Source organism: Agelaius phoeniceus, chromosome 30, assembly GCF_051311805.1.
Source record: "Agelaius phoeniceus isolate bAgePho1 chromosome 30, bAgePho1.hap1, whole genome shotgun sequence".
Lineage (NCBI taxonomy): Eukaryota > Metazoa > Chordata > Aves > Passeriformes > Icteridae > Agelaius > Agelaius phoeniceus.
The window spans coordinates 4825229-4842114 of NC_135294.1; the positions used below are offsets into that span (position 1 = coordinate 4825229).

A 16886-nucleotide genomic window follows, 5' to 3' on the forward strand; every position below is an offset into this window, starting at 1 on the left:
ATGGGGTTGGTGTAACTCCTGTGGGCTCCAAGAATGGTCTTGAAGACTGTTTTTCAGAAGCTGGTGTGGGTTTGGGAAGGCTAGGGACTCTGATGCAATAGCAGGCTGGAGAAGCACACTGGAGCTCAGGCAGATCCCTCAAATCATCAGCCAGAAAAAGGGAAAGGCTGTTTTACTACAGCCTGCAGGGGAGAAATTGCTGCATGTAAAAATGTCAAAATGAAGAGCCCAAGTTCTTTGTCTACAGCAAACAGTGGCTGGAGAAGAGGTAGATTTAACATCAGACCAAAAGGCAGAAGCTCTGTTTTCCTCTCTCATAAAACCTTTAGTAATGAAACATTACACTCATGAAAAATGAGGATTATCTCCTAATTTAATGTGCTACTGCAGCCCAGGGTGTCTGCTCTAAAAGATAAACAGAAAGGATCTATTTGGGCATCTGTCTTCTTGGATTCTTGGGGGTTTTGTCTGTGAAAAATGGGAAGCAGTTACAGAACCATTCCTACCTCATATTCTCTGCTGTAAGGTTTATTTCTTCCCCGTGGTTTTGTGCCCTCAGACAAGGACACCTCTCTGCGCAATGGGCTCCTGGTGTTCTTCTTCCTGGTGCTCCCCCTGCTCGTGGCTGCTGCCCTGGCCTTTGCCAAGAGGGACAGGCTGAAGAGGAGCTGCAGGAGGCTGATGTCTCGCTGCCACTCGTGAGTGCCTCCTCCTTTCTGCCTTCTCCTCCGCCCTGGAACAGGGCAAAATCCATGGATGGTTGTTTTTACACCAGTCATAGCAAAGTGTGGAGGCATATCCCAGTCCCAGGATGTCAGGGGAAGGCCCCTGCATCCAGTGGCACATGCAGGTGGCCTCTGGCAATGACAGAAAGGATAAATCCATCCCAAATCAAGAGCAGGAGTTTTCTCTTTACTGTTATGTTTGTTCTTGTACATTGGTGATAGGGGTTTATGTTTTTGGGTCCCATCTTTTTATAGAGGGGCAAAGGGAAGCTGCCAGAGTCTTGAACAGAAAAAGGGTTGGTTTTGTTTATTAGATTTGTAAATATTGTTATTTACAAATAATATTGTAAATATTAACATTGTAATATCAAATATTATCTTTCTCACACTTGATATGTGCTAAGATAGTACAAATCCAGCTCAGGTTCACAGTGCCTGGGTTCTCAGCCTGCACAGTGATTGTGTCTGAGTTCTGTGCTCACACAGCCCATTTCCTTTGGATTTCAGGTCACTTCAGTCAGCTCCTCCTCGGCCAGACACTGAGCCCAGGGACTACCAGCAGAGAGGCTTCTCCCGTGGCATGCCTTACCCTCCAAGAGCTGTGCCCATGGTAGGAATCAGCTGCCTTCCCTTGCTCTATTTGTTACTCTCAAGTAAAGAGATGAAGGCAGTTGCTCTAACTTTGGTCCTAATAAAAGCTTTAAACTTACTTCTTCACTTCTGAAAATGATGTTTCTCCTTGATAAAAAGCAGAGAGAATATTTGTTTTGTGGGGGGCTCCTCAGTTTCCCAGTTTAGGTGTTGTCCCAGGCTGTGCTTGGTTTACCTGCTTTGCTGCTCCCTTTTCCCCATGACATATGCCCAGCCCTCTGTCCTTGTCAGAGCAGTTGTCCTCTGAAAGCCCCAGCCAGCCCGAGCACACTCCCAGAACAAACCAAGTGCTCTTGTGATCAGCCTTTCTGTCTTTTTCCAAATCCAGCAGTTTCCACAGTGCTGTTGCTTCTTCCTACTGAGTTTCTCAGAGGAAAGAGCACCTCTGAACATTGCCAGGCTGTTTTGCAGCCTTCTTGACCGTCACTTATTTAGCGACACGAATATTTCGATTCCCTGACGTAAATATTTCGATTCCCTGACACAAAATATTTCGATCCCCTACGTGCAATTGGTGACCATTCTCTTTGTGTTTTCTTTGTAGGATATGCATCCCAACACCTTTCCTGTGCCAGCTTACCCAGTTAACCAGCACCCTCAGCAGGCTTTCCACCAGCCCTACTACTCCCCACCGCAGTATCCAGTGCAGCAGCCACCGAGGGTGCCCAGCAGGTCAGTGCAGTTACTGCAATGCCCCCTGCCAGGGGCACTGATGGCATTTCTCGTCCTGGCTGTCACTCCTGGGGTGTTCCATCGTGTGTTGTGTGTGATTGGGGCTGATTTTTCACTGGGGGAAGTTTCTCCTTCACTTCACCCTGGAAGGCAGCGCGTTCATCGTGCGCTGTCACGGCTGTGTTGTGATGGACGAGGCTCAGAGCGCTGCTGTGCAGGCAGATTAGCCCAGCAGGTGGATGAAAGGCCTGTTAAAATAGTCAGTTTAAAAGCAAATTACTCACAAATCTGTCATTGTGCTGATTTGTGAATGCTATGGCCAAGTGCAAAACCATTTCTCTTAACTTTGAGCAGGAAGTTTTCCTGTGTGTTTCATCTTATTTTGAGTTGTGCTTGTGAGATGCAGTGCTGTGCTGTGCCACACACAGACCCAGCAAGTGCCAGAGCGGGAGCATCCTAATGTAGCTCATTTTGGTAGGGCTCTTGGCCTGGGGGATCTTCAGAAAATTCTAGAGAAAAGGTGAGTGTGGTGGCCACATTTCTCTTCACAGAGAAAAGCAAGGCACAATTCTTCCCAAGAATATTCCTGGGTTTCACATTCTTTGGACCTCAGAGAAAGGAAAAACAATTCTTATTGTTTTTCTACCACAAAAGTAGAATGCAATATGGAGATTGTTTGCCCAGAGTGATGGTGTTTTGTTTCCTTGGTCTGTCAGGGCCAAGTGTGTAACCCCACATTTCTTTTCACAGAGAAAAGCAAGGCACAATTCTTCCCAAGAATATTCTTATCTCATTTGCTGTGATTGTGTTTTGCAAAAGTAGAATGCAATATGGAGATTGTTTACCCAAAATGATGGTGTTTTGTTTCCTTGGCCTGTCAGGACCAGGTGTGTGTGTGTGTGTCAGGACAGTCACGAGATTCTGTACAGTGTGAGCAGAGTTGAGTGCTTGGCAGATTCAGTTTAGATGTAATGTAATATGGTATAGAATAAGATGTGGTATAGAATAAGATGTGGTATAGAATAAGATGTGGTATAGAATAAGATGTGGTATACAACATAGAATAATATAGTATAATAAAGTAATCAATTAGCCTTCTGATAAGATGGAGTCAGATTCTCTCCCCTCATCAGGGTTCCCTGTGGATACTAAAGGTGAGTTTTACCAGATGGGGGTTCCCAGAGGATTTCAGGCCATTGAAGGCACGGTCTGAGCCTGGCATGTTTGCAGTGAATCTCGGTGTCTGAGCGGGCAGGGTGAGGTGTGAGCCTGTGGCACTGACTGCTCCTCCTGTGTCCCCTGCAGGCCTCCACCCCCGCAGCAGAAGGTTGTACCTCAGGGAGCGCCTCCAGCACAGCAGAAACGTTTACCTCAGGGACAGTACTTCCCCTCCCGACCGGCACCTCTGCCTCCCAAGTAGCTTCCTGAGCTGTTGGCTGCTGAAATTGCAGTTCCCCTTCTGGCATCCCGTGGCAGTGCAGTGCCGGCAGCCTCCCTCTGCAGCCTGGGACAGGGCAAACGAGAGATCCCGAGCAGGAATGTAGAACTTTACACTCAATAAATACCTCGACCAAAGCTCCAGGGACTGAAACACCCGGCCCGTCCCTCGCTCTGTTCAAGCTTTGCCGCTGCAGCCAGGCTGGCAGCAGGAGTGCAGCAGCCTGCAGGGAAATAGTCCTGAAATCCAGCACGTGGCTTTGGGCTTCCCCATTTCTGCCACGAGCCCTGGTAAGGAAATTGTCTGATTTGTTGTTGTCTCTCTGACTGTGCAGTGAGGAATTGGAGTAACCCGTTTGCAAAGCAAGGAGATCTGTCAGTTAATTTACAGTTACTCTGCATGGACTGGGAAGGGTTTCCCATGTACATCTTAATGGCATAAATTGAATGAGGTCTCAGAGGACTTTTTCAGGAAGAGAGATCTATTTTAAACATGTTTATGCATGTATATATGTTTATAGATGCATAATAATGCACTTAAATTCTTAACTCCATGCTGACTGACACTAAGCTGTGCTGTAGGAGCACTGAGTTTAATGCTTTTTAATTAGAGAGTGGCTAAACGAGACTCCTGTACTAATTCCCACTAATCCAAGGATGGGCAGTGAAGATAAAGGTACGAGAAGACACGGCCATATTCTGGTTTTAAAAAATGGGCTGCTGCTAGGTTTTAATTGAGGTCTAAAGACAGCAGCAGTCCCTGCAGAACACTGGGAAGTGGGAAGTGTCTCTGCCTGGACCACCAGAGCTTCTCTGAGGACTTTAAATGGGAACCTGGTGGCTCATGCACCCTGAATTTAACAGCCAAGGCCTTGTAGTGTCAGTCAGGGCTGCTGTGTGTCAGACTGGGCTGCCCACTGCTCCTGCACCGTGGGCTGGACTGGATTTTGGAACTCCTCCTGAGCAGAGGTGCTCAGCATCCACTCTGCTAGGAGAGGGAGCTGGAGATCCTGATCCTGTGGTGCCATGGGTAGAAGCTGGATGTCGTGGTCACAAATAGAAATCTATTGCACAAGTTGCTAAAAGTGAGGTTCTATTGCACAAACTTGCTAAAAGTGAGATAAGTGCTGAAGAGCCTGCTGGGCTGTTTTGCTCTGTGCTTGCCACAAGCACAGCTCAATCTGTAAAATCCCCCTAATATTGCCAAAAAATAATCTTTTTCTCTGTATATACATACATAAATATATATATAGTGTGTGCAGTAATAAAATACTTGAACTCCTGTGGTTTCCCATAACCTTAGATTAAGATTTATAACACCGTTAAAAATCTGTAAAATGTCACCTAGAATTTCACCAACTGTACTGGTGGGGGTCTCCTTTTTTGTTCCAAGATAATCAATTACTTCCTAATTGTGTTGCTGTGACCCGCTCTGCCTGAGTGGGCAGTCTGTCTGTCTGTCTGTCTGTCTGTCACAGTGAGCTCTGCAGCTGGATGCAGCCCATCTCCAGCCCTGGTCAGAGGGTGGGGAAAGAGGAGGGGATCCAGGGAATGAAGTCATCCAGAGAGATGTTCTTAACTGTGCGTGTGAACTAAACTATGCTGAACATGGTGCCTTCATAGACAAAGAGTTTTTGTACTCCCGGCGTGCCCGTTGGAATAGCAGGGATGTGTGGTGTGAGGAGCCGTGCCATGGACAGGAAATGGCTCCAGTTTTTGCTGGTGGATGCTGAAGATGACTACTGACTTTCTTTTGTAAAGTGTAGGGATACCTGTCCCGGGCAGGTTGGCAGCTGTGTCCCCCTCTGCAGCAGCCCCGCGCTGCTCCCTGGCCCAAGGGCTGCTCCCAACCCCTTTGTACAGCCCCAACGAGCAATAAAGATGCCAGTTTTGTACAAATCTCTGCCTCAGCCTCTGCTTTAAGTGGTGGGGAGGCTGTTACTGGTGGGGCTGTTACCTGTGGGCAGTTACTGGTGGGCTGTGGGGCCGTTACTGCGGGGCGGTTACCGGCTGGCCATGGGGCCACTTTGTGCAATGCCACCAGTGCTGCTCCTGCTGTTCCTGGAGCTGCTGCACGAGGCTGGGCAGGGCCCCCCAGAGCCCCCAGCCCGCCAGGAGTGGGCTCAGCCATGGGGGTCTCTGTCCCCTGTGGGTGGGCAGGTCTGGTCCCAGATCACAATCCCGCAGCAGCTGGGGGCCAGCACAAAAGGAGAGGAGGGGCTGAAGCAGGCACGGTGCTGGGGGGCTCTGGGAGCCTGGGGGAAGGAGGGTTCAGCTAAAGAGGAGGGCAGGGGCAGTGTAGATGTGGTGGCAGCTGTAACAGAGGCTGGGGGAAGGGAGGGTTCAGCTGAACAAAAGGGCTGGGGGGGCACAGATGTGGTGGCAGCTGTAACAGTGGCACTGCCAGCACCACGATGGCTGCAGCCACCCTGTGCTCCCCCTTTGCTGTTCACAGCAGGCCTTGGATTGTGCTATTCCCAACTCCCTGTTCCCATTTTTCCCCTTCTCTGCTTTTCTGCATGCACAAGGAGGCAGTGTCCTACACCCTGAGGATCGAGGGGAAGCCTTACACCATCCACCTGCAGCAGCAGTGAGTTGGCCCTGCCACTGCCCTGGCTGCCAGTGCCTGCCCTGCTCCCTGGTGGCTGCAAGAAGCTTGAGAAGCTCTGGGTGATGATGGATGCTGCTGTAAGTACCTCACTTTGTGCCTCTCTCTTGCAGTGCCTTTTTATCTGATGATTTCCAGACTTATGTGGCCAGCGAGCAGGGATCTTTGCACTCTGATTCTGCCCACGCTGAGGTAACCTGGCCTTGCTTTGGGCTGTGTTTGTCCATGTTGGGCTGTGCCTGGGGTTTGTTTGTCTCTGCCCAGGGCAGCTGCTCCAGCTGGGGTGGTGGGTAAGGGGATGGCTTGCCCAGCCATGGAAGGGCTCCCTGTCCTCTGTCATGTCACAGGGAGGCTGCCACTACTGGGGCTACATCGATGGCTTCCCCAGCTCAGCAGTGACCCTCAACACCTGCTCAGGGCTCAGGTAAAGCACCAGCCCCATCCCTGTGCTGCCCTCCCTGGCAGCCTGGCCTGCAGAACAGGCAGCTGTGCCAGGGGCAAGTGGGCAGTGCTGGTGCCCTGGCAGGGGTTTGCTGCAGTTTGAGAACGTGAGCTACGGGATCCAGCCCCTGGGCTACTCCCCTGCCTTCCAGCACGTGCTGTACCGAGTGGGTGAGGAGCAGATGGCAGCAGCCCCCCCTGCCCACAGCCCCCCTGAGGCAGGGCAGGGTGGGCTGGCAGCCTGGGACCTGCTGGACAAGGCCCCCAGGGATGATGAGGTGAGCAGTGCCTGTTCTCCCCGTGCTGCTGCTGTCCCTGTCCCCCTGTGAGCAGGGAGCTGATTCTGCTGGAAGGTCTCCTGTCTGTCTGTGGCCAGACACTTGGACACCAGCTTTGAAGAAGCACAGCCAGCAGCACCTCAGCATTCTCTGAGGTGACCAGAGAATGCAGAATCTGTACTTTGAAGCCCATTTTCTCTTTTAGCCCCTCCCGGCCGCTGCACAATCTCCCAAATACCTCACAGTGTACGTGGTTTTGGACAAGGCTTTGGTAAGTCCATGCCAGCCACTTTTTCCTTTTCTTTGCCTGACTTCTGTGAGCATGGGAATGGTAACATTCCCCAGCTTTTATGTGGATTTATTTTCTGTTTTCAAAATTACACGTGCCGTGGATTTTGTAGGAAATAAGGAACGTGAGTTTGTAGCTCATGTCTCCGTGGCTCAGTGTTGGGAATCATTTCAGTGCTCCAACACTGACATGCTTCACCCTGGTAAGCACCTTGTCTGCCTTTGTGTCCCCTTGGGTTGTTTTTCAGTACAACTATATGGGATCAGACCCGAATGCTGCGACACAGAACATAATCCAGGCCTTCAGTTTAATCAACAATGTGAGTTCTTAAGTCTGGTTTGTACTGCAGTGAGATGGGGGATGAGGGGGATGTTGATGTTAGCAGTGGCCACCCTCTTTTCTAGCTGCTTTTAGGTTTAGGAGGATGTTATGTAAAAAATTCCATGTTTCCTGGGAAGGTTTTTCCTCTGGACATGTCAGTCTGCCACAAAAGAACATCTTTCCCTGTGTGATGGCCATGTCTTGTGCAGAGGTACAGAAAAACAGGCAGTTTGCCACAGGGCAGCCAAACCCTGCATTTTGAGGACTCCTGGGTTGCTTCCCTGTCCCCTGATCTCACTGATCCAATTCACCTGCTTACTCTCAGGTGCTTGTAACCAACTTCCAATCCTGTTCTTTACTCCACCGCTGTTTTATGCTTCACTTGTGTAATGAGAAGTTATTCCCCAAACCCCTAACCCTTATGAAGTTATTGGAGTTTGGCTCAGGCCTCTTTGTTCTTTAGGTGTGTTCATTCTTTTTGGCTACAGATGCCATTGAGGCACTGACAGCAGCAATTTACTTTTCCCCTGTGTTTACTGTGTGCAGAGTGATGACTGCATGAAGGGAAGGTGTGAGAACAGATTTCCTCTCTTATTCTTTCAGATGTTTAATCCCCTTAATGTCACCATTGTGCTGTCCTCCCTGGAGCTGTGGGCAGAGGGGGATAAAATATCAACAGCAGGGGACACAAATGACCTTCTACAGCGATTTTTACAGTGGAAACAGTTGTCTCTGGAGACACAGGCACACAACATTGCTTCTCTTTTAGGGTAAGATAAAGGTTCATTAGTGTTAAAGATTACGTGGTAGCAATCAGTCAAACCAATGTAAGTCAAAACTTTGACAAAAAATGCTTTTTAAAAAAATCCATATTTCCTAAATCCTTCGAGTATTTCTTCCAAGCCATTCCTCCTAGCGATGCAGCAGCTGCAATGGTGCTGTCCATCCTTGTCACCCCCCAGTCCCTGCCAGCACCAGGCACCAGACCCTGCCCCAGCTCCCCTGGGGACAGCAAACAGGGACACCAAGGGGACTTGGGCTGTACAGAGCCAGCATCCACCCCCTGACCACAGCAGTGACCCCCCCTCTGTTCCAGGTACAGGCACCAAGGAGCCCTCGTGGGTGCAGCAGCTCCAGGAAAGGCATGTCAGAGAGATGCTGCTGCCACGGTGGCCCTGGTATGGTCCCCCCTGTCCTGTGCCTGTCCCTCAGCCGCCCACATGGCTGCGAGCTCAGCCTGGGCAGCAGCAGGAGCAGGGGTGGATGGAGCACATGGGAGGATCTGGATCTCTGCAAGGAGTGCTCAGCTCTGGCTGCTCCCCTCTCTCCTCCCTGCAGTACCACGGGAACGTGACCCTGGAGGCCTTGTCAGTGCTGCTGGCCCAGGTGCTGGGCCAGAGCCTGGGCATGAGCCCCGACAGCCCCCGAGGCTGCAGCTGCCCTGGACGAGTGTGCACCATGAGCCCTGCGGCGCTGTGAGTTTGCCTGAGGGGCTGCAGGGCTGGGGCACGGGAAGGGGGGGACAGGGGTGGCTGCGTGGTGTCCCCTTGTCAGAGGTGTCCTCCACCACTGTCATTCCACTGCAAAAATGGAATCACTCAGGCTGGAAAAGGCCTTCAGGACCATGGAGTCCAACCTTTGACCAATGACCACCTTGTCAGCTGGACCAGAGCACTGAGTGCTGTGTCAGTCATTTCTTGAACTCCTCCAGGGATGGGGACTCCATCACCTCCCTGAGCAGCAATTCCAATGCCTGAATACCAGTTATTTCAGTTATTTCAATACCATTATTTCAGTGAAGAAATCCCTGCTTTTATTCCTCTAAGAAGAAAAAAAGAATTAATTAAATAGCAATTTAGCGCTTAATTTGACCTTTGCTCTCTAAAATGAAGAGAAGAGACCTTTGCTCTCTAAAATGAAGGTACTCCAGGATGTTTTTCAATCTCTGTTAATAATGAGCTGTAGATCAGGTGAATTAATAGACCCTGGGGGGCTGTCAGTGTCTGGGTGAGCCCTTGACTTGCACAGAGCTTTGGTCAATGTGTAAAGTATAAACTGATAATTGCTTTGTGTAATGTATAACCTGATCACTGCTTTATTTTAGACATCTCAGTGGGTCAAAAGCCTTCAGCAACTGCAGCATCAGGGACTTTGAGAGCTTCCTGAAGCAGGGCAGAGGGGATTGCCTTTTTGGCAGCCCCAGGCTGAGCCGCCAGTCCCGGCAGAGCGGCGCCGTCTGCGGCAACCACGTGGTGGAGCCGGGCGAGCAGTGCGACTGTGGCACAGCCCAGGTGGGCACAGCCGTGGGGGCACAGCCCAGGTGGGCACAGCCGTGGGGGCACAGCCCAGGTGGGCACAGCCCTGGGGGGCACAGCCTTGGGGGGCACAGCCCTGGGGGGCACAGCCCTGGGGGACACAGCCCAGGTGGGCACAGCCCAGGTGGGCACAGCCCTGGGGGACACAGCCCAGGTGGGCACAGCCCAGGTGGGCACAGCCCTGGGGGGCTCAGCCCAGGTGGGCACAGCCCTGGTGGGCACAGCCCTGGTGGGTTCAGCCCTGGGGGGCTCAGCCCTGGTGGGTTCAGCCCTGGTGGGTTCAGCCCTGGGGGGCTCAGCCCTGGTGGGTTCAGCCCTGGGGGCACAGCCCTGGTGGGCACAGCCCAGGTGGGCACAGCCCAGGTGGGCACAGCCCTGGGGGGCACAGCCCTGGTGGGTTCAGCCCTGGGGGGCTCAGCCCTGGGGGGCTCAGCTCTGTCTTTGTGCTCCCAGTGCCTGTGAAGTCACCAAGCCTTGGGATCAGGAGCCCCAGTGCAGCAGGGTACCACCAGCCAGGGGCTGTGTACAAATCACCAACAGGACAGGGCTGCTGGGAACGTGCCTTGAGCTGTTTGATTTTCCAGCATCAGCCTCATTCCATGGTTATGGCAACGGGAAGATGCCAGCAGCTCAAATCCCAGGCAGCAGACCCAGAACTTAATGTTACAACTCACTTTATAAGTGTTTTGACCAATCCCACAAAGCAAAAGCACATTGACAGTAGTTCCATCCAACCACTATAAGCACAATACCTTGCTTATTTCAAATACAATCCCTGCTTGTAAGCCTTCAAACACAATGCACAGAGCTCCATTATTAAGCTTAGAACTCCCTAATATCTCACTAGATAAACTTTTCTGCAGCTTAAGGAGTTATTCTAGACAAGTGTTAATACACAGACCATTGTTCTATTTGTCCTTGCTTTTCTACTTTTTAAATAATTTTTCTGCTGACCAATCTCCTGGCTGCTGCTCAGCTCTAATCACAGTTCTGCTCTCTCTGAGGCCTTTTGCAGCTTTCCCAAACCTTTCTGATTTTATGGATTCCTGCATGGGGAGCAGCCCAGGGAGGGCTGTGTTGGGTTGGGGATTGTTTCTGTGTGGCAGCTTTGCCCGTTTGTTCTGCTGGATATTGCCCAAGTAATATGGGGAGAGGAGGAGGAGAAGCTCGGGGGGACAACAAAATAAAATAACGTGGGTTTGCCATGTGTCCACAGGAATGCCTGAAGGACAGGTGTTGCACTCCAAGATGTAGACTCAGGCCAAGAGCAAAATGTGCCTCTGGATTATGTTGTAGAAATTGTCAGGTAAGGCAGATTTTTATAATTATAACAAAATCATTGTTTATTTTTGGACACATGGCATATTCCCATGCTTGAGGGATAGAGCCAAACTTCCTGCTGTGCAGTGGGGAAGGTTCCTGGGGCTGGGCTTCCTGGCTCAGCTCTTGGGATCCCCTGGGGTGGGGGAATATTACCTGGGGACTGTCCCAGGCAGTGTCACACACCTGTCACACCTGAGCACCTCAAGGGGGAGGGACCCTGAGGCCGTGGGCAGACGGGGCTGTGTGGGCTCAGGCTGGGAGGTCAGGGAGGCTGCAGGGCTCCTGCTGCTCAGGCTGGGAGGCTGCAGAGCCCCTCCTGCTCAGGCTGGGAGGTGATGGAGGCTGCAGAGCCCCTCCTGCTCAGGCTGGGAGGTCAGGGAGGCTGCAGGGCTCCTCCTGTTCAGGGTGGGAGGTGATGGAGGCTGCAGAGCTCCTCCTGCTCAGGCTTGGGGGCTGCAGAGCCCCTCCTGCTCAGGCTGGGGGCTGCAGAGCCCCTCCTGCTCAGGCTGGCAAACATGGGAGGCTGCAGAGCTCCTCCTGCTCAGGCTGGCAGGTCAGGGAGGCTGCAGGGCTCCTCCTGTTCAGGCTGGGGGGCTGCAGGGCTCCTCCTGCTCAGGCTGGCAGACATGGGAGGCTGCAGGGCTCCTCCTGCTCAGGCTGGGGGGTTGCAGGGCTCCTCCTGTTCAGGCTGGGGGTCTGCAGAGCTCCTCCTGTTCAGGCTGGGAGGCTGCAGAGCCCCTCCTGCTCAGGCTGGCAGGTCAGGGAGGTTGCAGGGCTCCTCCTGCTCAGGCTGGCAGACATGGGAGGCTGCAGAGCCCCTCCTGCTCAGGCTGGCAGGTCAGGGAGGTTGCAGAGCTCCTCCTGCTCAGGCTGGCAGACATGGGAGGCTGCAGAGCTCCTCTTGCTCAGGCTGGGGGTCTGCAGAGCTTCTGCTGCTCAGGCTGGGACATGGGAGGCTGCAGAGCCCCTCCTGCTCAGGCTGGCAGACATGGGAGGCTGCAGAGCCCCTCCTGTTCAGGCTTGGGAGGCTGCAGAGCCCCTCCTGCTCAGGCTGGCAGGTCAGGGAGGCTGCAGAGCCCCTCCTTCTCCCCAGTTCAAGTGGAGGAACTCGCTGTGCCGCCCGGCCGCCGATGCCCAGTGTGACCTGCCCGAGTTCTGCAGCGGCTCCTCCGCCTCCTGCCCGCCCGATGTGTACGTGCAGGACGGGCAGGAGTGCGGGCGTGGCACCGGCTACTGCTACCAGGGACGCTGCCAGTCCCCGGACCTGCAGTGCAGGAGGCTCTACGGGACAGGTAACAGGCTGGGCTGGTGGCACTGGCACTGCTCAGGGGCAGGGGTGGCCGCAATATCACAGCATCACGTACCTGTGCTCCTCAATGCACCAAGCTCGGCAGAGTGGGGCACCTGGAGAGAAGGCACAGCTCTAGGAAAGCGTTTCAAGCTCTGGTTGGAAGCACAGAGTGCCACCCCACCCAGTGCTTCACAGATAATTTGCTTTTTGTTCTTTCCGTAGTTATTTTCTGTGGGCAAGCTCAATTAGAGAACTTCCCCTGCTGATTCCTGAGGTTCAGGACTGCTGAGGGTTTGGGCAGGGATAGGTGTGTTTTCTCTAATTAAATAGTGAAAAATGAAGCTGTTAGATACCAGAATATGTCCCTTTGTGTTCCTTTTAATGGTACTGTTATAAATGAATTAGCTAATTTGATTAATAAGGAAAATTTATTCAATAATTAAAGTACAGTCAGATAAAAGGCCACAAGGAAAGATCAGATCAGTGCTGAACCAGGCTAACAGCATCAAGTGAGATGGGGGGGCCACCAGGGCTCCACTCCTCTGTGCATCATGGAGAGACAGCTCTCACAAAGTCTTTTTTATACATTTCCAAACTCCCGAGGGTTGCTGGGAAGGGTTTCTTGCTGCTTTCTTACTGTTGATTTTATCTTTTTAGCATATTTCTGTAGTTTTTCCTTTCTTGCTGCTGCTCTTGCTGAGAGTTTCCTGAAAATGGCAAACAATTCACTTTGTTAGAAAATCTCCTGCAATATACATTCTAGGAGACACATATTTATCTTCTTGATGATGCATATCAAATGCATATTGCATTTGGTCAGATGAATAATCCTCTGGAATCAACATTTCTGGAGATGAATATTCAGGCTAGGAGACACATATTTATCTTATCGATGGTGCATATTGAATACATATTGCTGGTCTTTGGTCACATGAATAATCCTCTAAAATCAACATTTCTGGAGATGAACATTCAGGCTAGGAGACACATATTTATCTTATCGATGGTGCATATTGAATACATATTGCTGGGCTTTGGTCACATGAATAATCATCTGGAATCAACACTTCTGGAGATGAATATTCATGCTAGGATGTTGGTGCATATCGCTGTAATCTCATCACAGGGAATTTCCTGGAGCCCTCCTTTGGCACGCCAGGACTTTCATTCGGTGGGATTACTCAGCAGGAATTCACACACATCATCTATTAGAGTAACAAACGTTCTTGCTGCACTTGCAGACTCCAGGAACGCTCCTGTGATGTGCTACGAGGAGATCAACGGGCAGCGGGACAGGTTTGGGCACTGCGGCTTCAAGCCCGACCGCAGCTACCGGCTCTGTGTTTGGAGGTAGGCGGAGCAGGGGGCGCTGCCTCTGCCGAAATCCACCAGGTTCTTCCATCTCTAAATCCATCTGCACTTACCCACCTTGAGAATTAGTTTAGGAAACACTTCCAAGCTGTGCTACATCCAGCAAGTGACAGGGACAGATTGTTGCAATTATTGCAATTCTTGTGTCTGTGTAAAGGCATGTTTGGAACTCCACTATTTCATGTGATATTTCTCTGAATTGAGACTTCTTTTTATTTCTGTTTGGTGTGGAGCCAGTGTGGCATTTAAGCATTGATCCTGTAGCTAATGAAGGTCTGAATCACAGGGAAAATGCATTCTGGTGGTTCCAGTTGTGTACTAGCTGTGAAAAAAAACCTCAAACCCACACAGAAAATGCTTGCAATAAGATCTATAACACCAGTGTCACTGTCATGTTTTCTGAAAAATCCTCTTTGCCCAGGATTTTTTCCTGGGAAGCTGAGAAGCCTCAGAGAAAAAGGAAAACAATATTATCTCATTGCTTCTCCCATGTTTTGCTGTTTTGGAATGTGTTTGGAGATTGTTTATCCAACAGGTGATTGTTTCATTGGTTTCATGTGAATTGTTTTGACTTAATGACCAATTACCATCAGCTGTGTTGGACTCTGAGGGGTCAGTCATGAGTTTTTCATGATCATTCTTGTGAAGCCTTCTGTCTGTATCCTTTCTGTATTCTTTAGTATAGTTTTAGTTTAGCATTCTTTAATGGTATAGTAAATAATATAATAATAATAATATAATGAAATAATATCATAATATAATATCATAATATAATATAATATCATAATATAATATCATAATACAATATAATAAAATAATATATAAATAATAATATCATTCTATAATAAAATAATAATATAAAATATAATAAAAATTATTATTATAATATAAAATAATAATATATAAATATACAAATAGTATATTAATAGTAATGTGATAAATAATAAATAATATAATATAATTGTATAATAAAGTAGTCAATTATTAATAAACAAATAAATAAATTATTTAAATAATAAACTAATAATATAATAGATTAATAAATTAGCCTTCTAAGAACATGGAGTCAGATTCACTCACCTCTGACTTTGTCCTGCAAATACCACAAATGGTGACCTCAGATGTTGGCTGTAGCCTGTGCTGAAGATCAGACCCACATGTCTGTGTATGTTTGCTACACATCCTGTGCAAATTTGCTTTCCAGGGACCTCAGGTGTGGGAAGTTAATCTGCACATACCCATCCCACAAGCCCTTCTTAGCCCCTGCCACTGCTGTGATGTACGCCCGGGTGAAGCATCATATCTGTGTGTCTCTGAACTACCTGAACGTGTCCAGATGGCTGGATCCCCTTCTGGTTGCTCCAGGGACAAAGTGTGGCTCTGGAAGGGTAAGGAAATATTCTGTAATCACCTGGAATGACAAATAGAAACTGTGAATATTAACAAGATCATAGAAACACTTGTTGCTTGCAGCAGTGTGCTTGATATTTAAAAACACTGTAAAAACTTGCAAATATTGCATTCAAGGTTTGGGTTTGGCAGGGTGTGAGCACTAAAATGACCTGGCCTCAGGGCAGAACTGTGGCTTCTTTTTTTTTTTTTTTTTTTTAAATAGTGTGTTTTCATTTCCCTTTGGGCCATAGCCTGATATGCTGAGCGCTGTATGGGTGGGACAGTGCTGGGCTGGAGCTGCCATGGTTTTTCCCAGGTGTGTATGAACAACACATGCCACCCTCTGTCGGTGCTGGGACCCATCTGTGACAGCAAAACAAAGTGCCACGGCCACGGCGTGAGTCCCAGGGGTGCTGGGCTGGGGAGGGCAGGCTGCACCAGCCCCCTGCACACCTGTACCCCTCCCTGGCCCTGCAGGTGTGCAACAACAAGGGCAACTGCCACTGCAACATGGGCTGGCAGCCCCCCGACTGCCAGTGGAGGGGGTCACGCCGGGGGGGCAGCTGGGACAGCGGGCTGCAGTTCACAGAGGGAGGTGAGTGGGCACCCGAGGGATGGCGTGGGCAGGGCTGGCAGGGGCTGTGCTCAGCTGGGCTGGACAGGCTGGGCTGGCAGGGGCTGTGCCCAGCTGGGCTGGACAGGCTGGGCTGGCAGTGCCCAGCTGGGCTGGACAGGCTGGGTTGGCAGTGCCCATCTGGGCTGGACAGGCTGGGCTGGCAGTGCCCATCTGGGCTGGAAGGGGCTGTGCCCAGCTGGGCTGGACAGGCTGGGCTGGCAGGGGCTGTGCAGGGCTGGCAGGGGATGTGCCCAGCTGGGCTGGACAGGCTGGGCTGGCAGGGGCTGTGCCCAGCTGGGCTGGACAGGCTGGGCTGGCAGTGCCCATCTGGGCTGGCAGGGGCTCAGGGGCTGTGCCCATCTGGGCTGGGCAGGCTGGGCTGGCAGTGCCTGTGCCTGGCAGGGCTGGCAGTGCCTGTGCATGGCTGGCAGGGATGCCCTCAGCCATCTCACACCCCGTCTCCCACCAGGCCTGCAGCGAGCACTGGAGGACGGTGAGATGGCCTGGCTGGTGCTGGGCTCCAGCCTCGTCCTGCTGTTCCTGACGGCGGCCCTGGGGCTCGGCCTGTGGCGGCAGCAGGTGCCTGGCCAGTGCCATGGGGAGCGGGCGCCGGGCACCGAGGGGTGAGTGGGGCCCCACGGCTGCAGGGTGGGCCAGAGGGCCGAGGGCATCCCTGCAGAGGGGAGGGGTAGGGTGACTCCCATGGGGACATGAGGACACTGCCCGGCCTGACCCTTGGGCAGAGGTGACCCCAGGCTGAGGCACCCCTGAGCCAAGGCAGGGCCAAGGCCCCACTGCAGATCCCCCACAGCAGCAGCCGGGACACGGGCAGGGAGCTGGAGCCAGACCTGGAGCGAAACCTGGAGCCAGAGCAGGAGGTAAAACGGGAGCCAGGCCTGGAGCTAAAATGGGAGCCAGACCTTGACCTAAACCGGGAGCCAGACCTGGAGCTAAAATGGGAGCCAGACCTGGAGGTACAGGAGCCAGAGCTGGCCCCGGAGCTGCAGACAGACGTAGAGCTGGAGCCAGAGCTGGAGATGAAGACAGACACGGACCCACCAGCAGAGCCAGCGCTGGGGCAGCACCACGGGCACTAATTAAAGGTGTTGGGCAAAGCTGGAGTCATGGCCAGTGCCCCGTGGTTTTATGTTTACGT

At 51.4% G+C, this 16886-nt stretch overlaps 2 protein-coding genes across 3 annotated transcripts in view; both read left to right on the plus strand.

The window, feature by feature from the left end:
- LOC129131613 (disintegrin and metalloproteinase domain-containing protein 9) overlaps positions 1-5384 on the plus strand; it is a 28922-nt gene extending 23538 nt beyond the window's left edge. Inside the window, exons 19-22 of the mRNA XM_054650547.2 lie at positions 560-698; positions 1233-1335; positions 1921-2048; positions 3354-5384. Of these exons, the coding sequence (XP_054506522.2) occupies positions 560-698; positions 1233-1335; positions 1921-2048; positions 3354-3468 (485 nt within the window). The 3' untranslated portion in view covers positions 3469-5384. The remainder of the gene's footprint in view (positions 1-559; positions 699-1232; positions 1336-1920; positions 2049-3353) is intronic.
- Positions 5385-5926: 542 nt separating this feature from the next.
- LOC129131567 (disintegrin and metalloproteinase domain-containing protein 18-like) lies at positions 5927-16831 on the plus strand. 2 transcript variants are annotated; one of them, XM_077191810.1, is made up of 18 exons: positions 5927-6075; positions 6207-6285; positions 6441-6517; positions 6620-6812; positions 7018-7083; positions 7349-7420; positions 8026-8192; positions 8519-8600; positions 8761-8897; positions 9527-9713; positions 10954-11043; positions 12154-12352; positions 13593-13701; positions 14927-15110; positions 15431-15511; positions 15592-15709; positions 16200-16353; positions 16542-16831. In XM_077191810.1, the coding sequence occupies exons 1-18, from the start codon at positions 6005-6007 to the stop codon at positions 16825-16827; spliced, it is 2352 nt and encodes a 783-aa protein (XP_077047925.1). In that variant the 5' UTR covers positions 5927-6004; the 3' UTR covers positions 16828-16831. The 2 variants fall into 2 exon arrangements, with proteins under 2 accessions (XP_077047925.1, XP_077047926.1); XM_077191811.1 differs by having other exon boundaries at positions 16545-16831.
- The last annotated feature ends 55 nt before the right edge of the window (positions 16832-16886 follow it).

Excerpts from the sequence above, each read along its gene's own strand:
- LOC129131567 (XM_077191810.1), top strand. The coding sequence starts at position 6,005 with ATGCACAAGGAGGCAGTGTCCTACACCCTGAGGATCGAGGGGAAGCCT. Across the intron at positions 7,421-8,025 it reads CCTTCAGTTTAATCAACAAT|ATGTTTAATCCCCTTAATGT; the intron begins GTGAGTTCTTAA and ends TTATTCTTTCAG. Across the intron at positions 8,898-9,526 it reads ACCATGAGCCCTGCGGCGCT|ACATCTCAGTGGGTCAAAAG; the intron begins GTGAGTTTGCCT and ends GCTTTATTTTAG.